The sequence below is a fragment of the Lactuca saligna genome, chromosome 5 (genome assembly GCF_052625555.1).
Source record: "Lactuca saligna cultivar CGN05327 chromosome 5, ASM5262555v1, whole genome shotgun sequence".
Lineage (NCBI taxonomy): Eukaryota > Viridiplantae > Streptophyta > Magnoliopsida > Asterales > Asteraceae > Lactuca > Lactuca saligna.
The window spans coordinates 38,201,557-38,211,751 of record NC_136421.1 but is presented as its reverse complement, the minus strand read 5'-3'; the positions used below and the strand labels follow the sequence as shown (position 1 = coordinate 38,211,751).

General features: G+C 33.5%; 1 protein-coding gene across 1 annotated transcript; it reads left to right on the top strand.

Moving 5' to 3' along the window:
• Positions 1-7,502: 7,502 nt before the first annotated feature.
• LOC144997727 (zinc finger protein ZAT9-like) lies at positions 7,503-9,670 on the top strand. The gene has a single exon (XM_078957601.1). It carries the CDS (start codon positions 8,016-8,018, stop codon positions 9,321-9,323), a length of 1,308 nt encoding a protein of 435 aa, XP_078813727.1. The 5' UTR covers positions 7,503-8,015; the 3' UTR covers positions 9,324-9,670.
• The last annotated feature ends 525 nt before the right edge of the window (positions 9,671-10,195 follow it).

Sequence of the window (10,195 nt, the reverse complement as noted above, 5' to 3'; positions counted from 1 at the left end):
CATGAGGAGTCGTACGATCACGCCATAGCCTTTCCGTGATCCCCTGATGTACCTGAAACAACAAACTGAAACTGTAAGCCTGAGAGCTTAGTGAGTTCCCCCAAAATACCCATACCCACAATAATACACATATAATCATAAACAACATACTTTGGGTCCAGTCAACCATCGGGTTGGAATACCCCAGGCCCTCAACCATCCGGTTGGAATGCCAACACACTATGGGTCCAATCATCCTAGGTATGGAATACCCTAGGCCCACAACCAATCAGGTTGGAATGCCAACACACTATGAGTCCAATCATCCTCGGGATGGAATACTCACGGCCCACAACCAACAGGTTGGAATGCCCAGGTCTATTGGCTTTCACACAAAGCAGATAAGCCTCAACTGCCAAACAAATATGTGCACATATAACAGATAATCACATAACAGTGTATAGACAACAAAATGATCTACCAGATCATATCACATAACATATAATATTATATCCTACCCTCTAGGATATCTAACTAACAGGTCATACCACATATCACATTATATCATCCTACCCTATAGGATATCGATCTAACAGATCCTACTAGCATAACATAACCAATAACAATTCAAAGGGCAGGCCTTGGTGCCTTAGACCCTTGAGTATATTGAGGATAACTCACCTCGCAAATGACGTCTGAAACTAGAAAGCTTAACTCCCAGATTGCCAAGGACTCCTCCACCTATTACCATAGTACGAATATACTCACAAGTCTTCATCCTCACAAGGTACTCCATAAACCAACTAGTTAACCCCCGGTCAAGGTCAACAGTCCATGCTGACCTTAACTCGCCGAGTACCCTCGGTTACTCGCCGAGTTCCTTGAAGTTCTGTCCCACTCGCCGAGTCACCGGGGTGACTCATCGAGTTCTTACGATTTTTGATTGAAACCCTAAGGCCACCCGTCGAGTTTCCTTCTAGCAACACGACGGATGCACACGCATTCATAACTTGAAGAAAACTCATCTGACTCTCCGAGTTGTTCTTCAACTCATCGAGTTTATGGAAATCTTCATCGGACTCGCCGAGTTGTTCATCCAACTCGTCGAGTTCACACCCATCTTCATGTAACTCGCCGAGTCAACCTTGCGACTCGCCGAGTCCATTCAGTCCCTTTTTCCATACAGACTTGTTTTGAGCCATGCAGTGGCTCCAAATCACAGATCTAAGCTTCTAGGGCATGCTTATCACGTAAAGTTGCAAACTTTACGTGCATGCATGGCTATAAAGGATCTAAATGCCTATTTTAAGTTATTAATGGACCTTCATGCTCAAGATGGACCTCAATCATGACCAAAACTGCAACTTTATGCTTCTAGAACCCAAGGAGGGTCCAGATCTAAAGTTACAACTTCAGATCTAGCCCATAGCTCATCTTGTCAACTTAATACTCCATAAAAATCCTAAAACTCAACCAATAGAATAGATCTGCAAGGAAAATGGCGATTTGGGTACCTCTAGAAGATGATAACTGAGATAAGTGTTGATTCCCACACTCTACTTGCTCCAATTTCATTCTCCTCCAAGCCTTCTCCTTCCAAAGATCCTCTTTTCAAGCTTCAAACGCACAATGGACACACACTCACATATTAGGGTTCTCAAGGACTCTCTAGAACTATAAAGAGGCCCAAGGGAGGCTAAGGTTCCTTTAAATAGGGTGCAAAAGCCAGAGATTTAGGGTTTCATTTGCCAACTCCTACTCGTCGAGTCCCAATATGGACTCGTCGAGTAGGTCACTTAACTCGCGATCCCACCCCGTTGCTACTCGACGAGTTGGGAAACCAACTCGCCGAGTAGGGCCTAACCCAAGGAATCTTATTTAAAATAATACCAGAGAAATGGGGCGTTACACGTTTCCGCCGCTCCAGTTTGGGAGTGTGACAATTATCGCATGTGTCGTATGATTTTATGCTTATAGGACTATATGTGTACTGGGCGGGGCCCAATGTCAAGTGGGGCCTAAGAGTAACGGATCTGTATACCAAGCATATTCGATGTCGGGTGGGGCCCGAGGCCAAGTGGGGCTTGATATCGGGCGGATCCTGATGGAGGGTGGGGGCCCCGTATGTGATTATTATGTATGGTATGAGGTAGTTTGGGGAACTCACTAAGCTTTGTGCTTACGGTTTTCAGTTTAAGTTTCAAATACTTCCGGTTTCAAAGGGTATTATGAAAATGATATGATTTAATGGTTTATTAATCTAAAAATGAAAATTTTATGGTATTATTTATGGGACGTTACAAGTAATTCCAATTCATTATACTGATTGATCTACTTACGGGAGATGTGTCTAGAATGATCACTTTGGTTTGGTTGTTGGATTTCAGAAAGGCTACATGTCGAAATGATCTTGCCTCCCAACTGTCATGTCTGGCTAATCCTTAATTGATAGATCTTGATGTAGACATTAGGGTTAGTGAGGAATTTAGACTATAATTATTATGGTCACCAGGATTATGAATCTAGACTAAGGCTTAGTACTTTATGTGTCTAGGTCTTTTTAAAGTATAAAGCGAAGCGCTGGAGAAATTGTATGTCACCCATTTTTATCAAATGAGTGCATAGTTACTTTCAAACTTACACATAGATACAGGTATGCTAATTGTTTGAATGTTATGTGTGCTATCTTGATGTGTTTAATACATACATACAACATGATATAGTTATTATTTGATTAAACTACATATACTTTATCATACTTAATAATAAGACTGGGTAGTAATGGGTCGTGTGAGATAATAAACAAGAGGTTGTGCTAGAGCCGTGTGAGATAGTAGTTGTGATAGGTTAGTGAGAACTATGCAAAATAATAAGCCATGTCTGTCATGTCTATCCCAAGTACTATTGTACTGTTGTGCTAAAACCAAAGTACGGTTGTACTACTGTGTCTGTTGTGACTATTCAAAGTACTAATGTACTGTCATATTGTTGTGTTTACCCAAAGTATTATCATGCTGACGTGCCTGATCATCTAGGAATTATAGCTAACTGTTGATAAAGGTCCTTTAAGAGAGATCCCTCGAGATCAACATATTAGGATTAGTAAGTGAGAATAACGGGAGTGGGGTAATTGGTTTATTTGAAAGCCAAAAAATATATAATTAAAGATTATAATATTATAGGTTGAAAACCCTATGTATCCCACTTTGTTTCTTTGCATCACATATAATTATATATGGATAATCCTTATTCTAATAAAAGAATAATTTTATTCTCCTTTTGACACGTGTCATCCTATTAGGCCTCCTAATTAATGCATATTTTATTCCTTTTTTTTTTCATGTGTCATCCTATTATGTCTCCTAATTAATGCATGCTACTTGTCAATTCCATTTCAGATTTCAAATTTTCCACTTTAATTACATTAAATTAAAAACATTAAAATAAAAATTAAAATAAAATAAGTACAAATTATAAAATGATATAATTTCACATATCTATTTGAATCAATGATTAAAATTTATATAACTAAAAAAATCTCTTAATTAATAATTTATTTAAAATAATTAATTAATAATTTTGAGTTTTTACCATAAAAAATTAATTAATTTTGTAACTGTAGTTTCTACGGGTTATAAACTAGTGATGTATATATCTGCCTAGAGATGCAAGGAGATGTAAACAATTAGTGTAATGAAACGTAGTAAGTCTTTGTTTTTTCTTATGTTTCTTGTATCAGTTATGAAATCTCAAGTTTTGAAAATGTAAATGAAAAACATTTCTTCTGAGATGCCTTGATTTGATGTCATGTCATATCAAGCATATTTGGGACTAATTCCGCATTAACAAACGTTTTAAATAAACATAAATAAAAATTTTAAAATGACCGTAAATTTGGAGATATCACACTCTTAAGTTTTACCATTATTTTATTTTCCCATAACCCTTTCACTAGCCGATATAGTTTAAATATGATAAAATAAATATAACAGTAAAATCATATCATATTATTGCAACTAGCACATATATCCAGAAGACCAGAACACAAATAATAGGCACACATAACATTTAATTATCTAAATACATCATACATATGTGTAAGATGAAAATGACTATGCACCCACTTGCTAAAAGTGGATGATTGGTGATTTAGGTAGCGATCTGCCTAACACCTTAGCTTTTCCTTTTGAAAGACCTAGGTATAAATATCACTAAGTCCTAGTCTTTATTTCGTAATTATTGTGTCTACAATGACAATAATTTAGATTCATCAACAGTCCCAATGAATAGTGATTTATAGCTGATAAGGAGCAACTAGGTAAGATCATATCGGAGGTAGGGTCTATTTGGTATACAAAGTATATTTTTTTTGGAAATCTCACTTTAAAAATCTTATTAAATCTAGCTTAGACATCATCCACGTACATAGATCAATCAGCATTATGGCATGGAATTACTGATAAATCTTTTTTATAGGTTCATAGTAACGATAATGAACTTAAATATAATGCACACTTAAAGTAAACCAAGTCAACTTAACTTAAATACATTTCTAGTGAAAACCGAAAAATTCACAAGCAGAACTTCGAATTGAAAACTTCTATCTCTTTGACGATTCAGGGCTCCACTAAAACTTTCTAAAAATCTTTGGAAATTTGAGCTAACTTTCTAGAGAAAATGCAGAGAGTGATTGTTGAAGGTGTGAGGAAATGAGGAATTATGGCCAATTATTTATAGCTAAATTTGGGCAAGGCGCATTGGGCTCTTAAGGCAACGTCATTCCTCCTGTCTTCTGCCATGCGTCGGAATTCGGGTGTGCCACATTACCCCTACGCGCCGTGCTTCTCGAAAATCTTCAAAAAGTCGTATATTTCTCATATGAGTTTTTTTTTCGACGTTCTTTCTCATACGAGCTTCGTTTTCAACGATCTTTATATCCGTGGATATCTTTCTCATATGAGCTTCATTTTCGCCCCTGCATATCGGCTAATTCTCACTTTGTTTTTAATTTTATATTTTTAAAGGGTTTAGAATGCTAAAATCCATATAAAAATCATAACTCTTTCATACAAATTTCGTTCTCGTCTGTTTTTATATCGATAGAATCCTATTCATGAGATCTTGAACTCTCGTTTAGATTGTTTTGGCTAACAATCAACCGATTTGAATTTCGATTTCTATGTTGACACAGTTATGCTGAAACTTTGAAAAATCACAACTTCTCCATACGAAGTCAGATTTGGATGTTCTTTATATGCGCGAGTTCACTTTTATTATTACTACGACTTTCGTTTAGATTACTTAGGTTAATAAGCATCCTATCTCTGATTCACTATTTACGACGCACTTTGTCGTATAGGGTTGAACGTGAAACTTCAAACGAACATAACTTTTTTATATAAAGTTAGATTTATGTGTTCTTTATATGTACAAAATCACCATCACGACCACCACAACTTTTGCTTTAAATTATTTGTTCTAAATAATATTTTATTTCTGACCTTTATTTTAGTTATATTTATTAAATTTAAAAAATGTTTATATACACATAACACATATACATACAAATAATTCTCTTTCATTAATTCATAATAAGATTACGATTGTAAGCGACGAAAATATATTTTTTGCCTAACCAAAAATACGGATGTTATGTTAAACAATGCTTATATGAGATTAAGATACATAATTTAAGAATATACTAAAAAGACTATACTTTTTTGCAAACCTTATCCAACAAAATTTATCTTGTTTTGACCCTTTTATGAACTTTGGAAAAAAAGGACAATAAAAAGTAGTTGGTAGCATAGTGAAATCAGTTGAATCCTTTTGGAAAATTGCACCAATGACAAAAAAAGGATCCTACTATGCCAACCACTTCTAAAAGTTTTACCTCATGCTTGTAAACCACTTTTTAAATGTTTGTTGAAATTTGAAGACTTTAATTTTTTTTATAACTCGAATTATAGAAAAAAGAAGTTTTGTTTAAAAATATAAATTTAAAACTTTTCTTTTAGAACAGCAAGTTTTTAATCAAAATACAACTTTGAATAGTTTTTAAACAAAAGTGTAAAAGTTCATGTTCATTATAATAAAACTATTAGGTTGTTATTGATAGTCATTTTAAATAATTTTATATATTTTTAAAACTTATAATTACTCTACCAAATACTTCTACGATAAATAAAAACTAAAATTAACCGGCTGTTATTATCTACAACTTGTTGTAAGATCCGTATGTTATACGGGTTAGAATAATTAAATATAAATGTTTGAACAGAAGTTTATTTAAATTTAAAATTTTAGATTTGAAATTAGATTTTAAAATTTGGATTAAAAGGAAACATATTAAAAATATTATATAAGTAATATTGTAATTATTTGTTATTTTCAATTAAGGCAATTATTAATTAAGGTGTAAATATGATGTGTTAATTAAGAAAAAATTAAAAAAAAAAAAGAGAAAATAACAAATAGAAAAAATATTTATTCAAAAATACCAAAAAATGATATGTGTTCAATTTAATGAGAGAGTGATATGTGATAAAATTATTTTCATTTATTAGAAATGATGATATATCCTTACAATGGCTTAAACCTATTTTATGAAATATGTTAATATCATAAATCGTTAACTTTTATAAAAAAAAAAAAGAAAAAAAAAAGTAAAACATTAAAAAAAATATATAAGCTAAAACACTAAGGTTTTTTTTTTTTTTTTTTTTTCAAAATTAATAAAAAAGTTTGAGTTTTTTTAAGCTATAAATTCCGCACACCCTCCCGAAAAATCGTGGTTGAGGTCTAAGAAATTAAAAACGTCGTTTTGTTCAATTTCATTGTTCCAAACAATCATATTTCAAGAGAGGCTTATGGAATTTGTGGATCTCCACAAAAAAAATTACGTATATTTTTTTTTACAAACCAAATTAGATTTTATTAATTTACTGTTTAGCTTATATAATTTGAGCAATTTCCACATTTAGAGCCTACATATTCTTGAAGACTACTTTTTTTTATCACTCAAAATTTAATCATTTACCTTGCTAAATAAAGCTTATATAGTTTTAACGGCTAAATTCAAAAAAAAAAAAATTATTTAGACGATTAAATCGAAAAACCATAAAATATATTAATTTTTACATAATTTATACTATGTTTTTTATAATAAAATTAAAAATTATATTTCTTATAATAAAATTAAAATAAAAAATCGTCTCCGTCATAGTTTTATCACTTATTAAATTGTAGAATAGCCGTTCAAAAAAAAAAATTGTGCAATAAATAAATATTCATTTTGTTTTTAATGGGTAGTACGACTAGTGGGGTTTGTGCTTCCAAGGGAGAATAGTTTAGCTGGAGATGTGGGGTAGAATCAGGAGGGAGAGGATCTTGCTTCCACAACCATACTCCATACAGATGACCTACGTGGCGCAATCTCATCCGTTGTTTTTCTGCTGCCTTAGGATCCTTACTCCGAGTACACGTGCGGCCTTCTTTGCTTTACCTTCTTTTCTATCCTTGCTTCCATGCATGGATTTCTCCAATCGTCCTCCAAATTTAGCTCTCTCTCTCTTCTCTCTCTCTCTCTCTCTCTCTCTCTCTCATATACTTTTAGAGAGAAAGAAACCCATGAATCTTTAGAGAGAGAGAGAGAGAGAAACAGAGTGTGACTGTGAGTGTAAACCACTTCTTTCCTTTAATTTCTCTTTGCTTCTTCTTCGCCATCATTAGCAACAAAGGTAACCGACCCATCATCCCCCTTTTATTTAACTTCCATTCTCAACAAACCAACCAAATACCTTCTACTCCATACTAGCTACCTTCAATCATCTTCTTCATCAAGAATTAATACCATGAAATGCCAGATGCGTTCTTCGTTCTTCGATTTTCACTTCAATCTTGAAGGATTCTGATTTCTGAATACGCACTCCCGATCTGAGCTTTCGGTCTTGTTACTTACTCGATATAATTCACAGTTTTCGTTTTGGCTCTGTTCTTGAATTTGATCTGAATTTCGTATATTCGATCAGAATTTAATGGAAGAGATTGATCAGGAATCGATGAAACACATGTGTAAATACTGCAACAAGAGCTTCCCTTGCGGAAGATCTTTGGGGGGTCATATGAGGTCTCATGTAATCAGCTCCACTGATCACCATCATCATCATCATCAGGTCGGGAACAAAACTTGTTCGACTGTTCTCGATAAACTCTGTAAAGAATGTGGAAAAGGGTTTCAATCGTGGAAGGCTTTGTTTGGGCATATGAAATGTCACTCGATCAAACTCTTAAACAACAAGAACAAGAATATTGCAAGTCTGAATCGAGATTCTTGGATTAGCTATTCAGATAATGAGAATTCAGATGCCAAAAATCGTCAAATAAAGAGATCGAGAAACAGACGAAACAAAAGGTATATAGTCGCTTCTAATGCAACTGCAATAATCACAACAGTGTCATCTTCAATTTCTTTGAATGCTAATAGTAATCAAATTAGTAGTAATAATGCTTCAACAAGTATGGTGTCCGAAATCCAACAAGAACCAGAAACAGATGTTGCTATATCTTTGATGATGCTTTCTAGAGATTTGGGGAAATGGGGAAATGAACTTGAATCGACCGATCAATATAATTCCTCTGTTTTGGTAAATTTGAGTAAAGATTTGATTGGTAATGGTTCCAAGATGAAGAAATTAGCAGAAACTCAAGTTGGTTTTGATTTTCTTGGAAGATCTGAGGTAGGTTCGATAAAACATGACAAATTGGATTCAGGTTTTGGTGAATTCGAGGATTCAAGTAAGAGAAAGTTCGAGTGTGTTGCTTGCAACAAGAGTTTTCATTCTTATCAAGCACTTGGTGGGCATAAAGCAAGTCACAGCAAGCTAAAGGGAGATTTTGATTCGAAAATCCAAAACGAAAACAAACCCGTGTTAGATCACGATCAAACAATCAAAGGGTTTGATCCAAAAACATCTAAAGGTCATCAAGAATTATCAAGTTTCGATCTTGGTGTTGGTTGTTTGAAGAAGAAAAAAGTGGTGTTGGGAGCACATGAGTGTCCAATTTGCTTAAAGATGTTTTCTTCAGGCCAAGCTTTAGGTGGCCACAAAAGATCACACTTGATTTCCGAAGCTAAAATGAATAAAGAAAACACGAATGTGATCAAGAAACGCAATCACCTCTTTTGTGAAACTCGAGGGTTTCTTGATCTCAACATGCCTCCTGAAGACGAAGAAGAAGAAGAGATGGTTATGAGCAGTAGTACAACAGAGTACAAGTCATACTTCTGGGAAGATGGAAGTAACCACCATAGCCATGAATCAACGCTACTAGGTTCGCTCTAAACGAAGCTAATGGAGTAATGGTGGTTCTAAAGATCATTTCAAGAGTGTACATATTCATTCATTCTTTACAACACACACACACGCTTATATCCATAAGTCAAAATTTTACATTTTTGTGCTTATAGACTACATTGGATTCATGAAGAAGGCAGAAAACTCCCCGTGATTTCTTGTGAATTGAGTTTTGAGTTGGCAAATAAATAAAAAGTTACTGTTTTTGCAAGTTGAATGATGTTCATGTGTATAATATGATTATATTTTATGGTCAATTAATAATAGCTAAATTTATATGTAAAATGAATGTATCTATTCAAATTCTATATTAGAAGATGTATTTATTTATTGAATGTTTGAATGATTTTGTTATAAGTTTGTTTCTCTTCCGTAACTTGTGACTAAGCCTCATTTAATATTGGAAAAAAATACATTTTATGACTTTTTTTTGCTCAATGTAAATTGGTTATAGAATGAGTTCGAATTCAATTGTAATATCAAATCTGCCTTGTTTCACAATTTATTACCAAACAATTAGACGAACCTAATAAAAAGATGCAAGTGGTAGACAAACTCACAACAATAAATACGTCTTGTGTGTTTTAAAGTTCATTGTATCTTTTACATATTCATAAAATTAATATTAAATGCAAAAAGAAAAAAAGAAAAAGAAAAAAGAGGCTACCTAGGTCCGCCTTGTTCATAAATCATAATAATAGTCTTAACATGTTAGGATCGATGTTTGTTGTGGACATGGGAGGTGAGGAGTTGTTATAGGGATTTAAGGATGTGCCCAAAATGTTGTTTGGTCACCTAACATAAAGAGTTAGACAATAAATGTCTTGTTTGTTGATATCTAAATTTTTGTTTTTTAATCT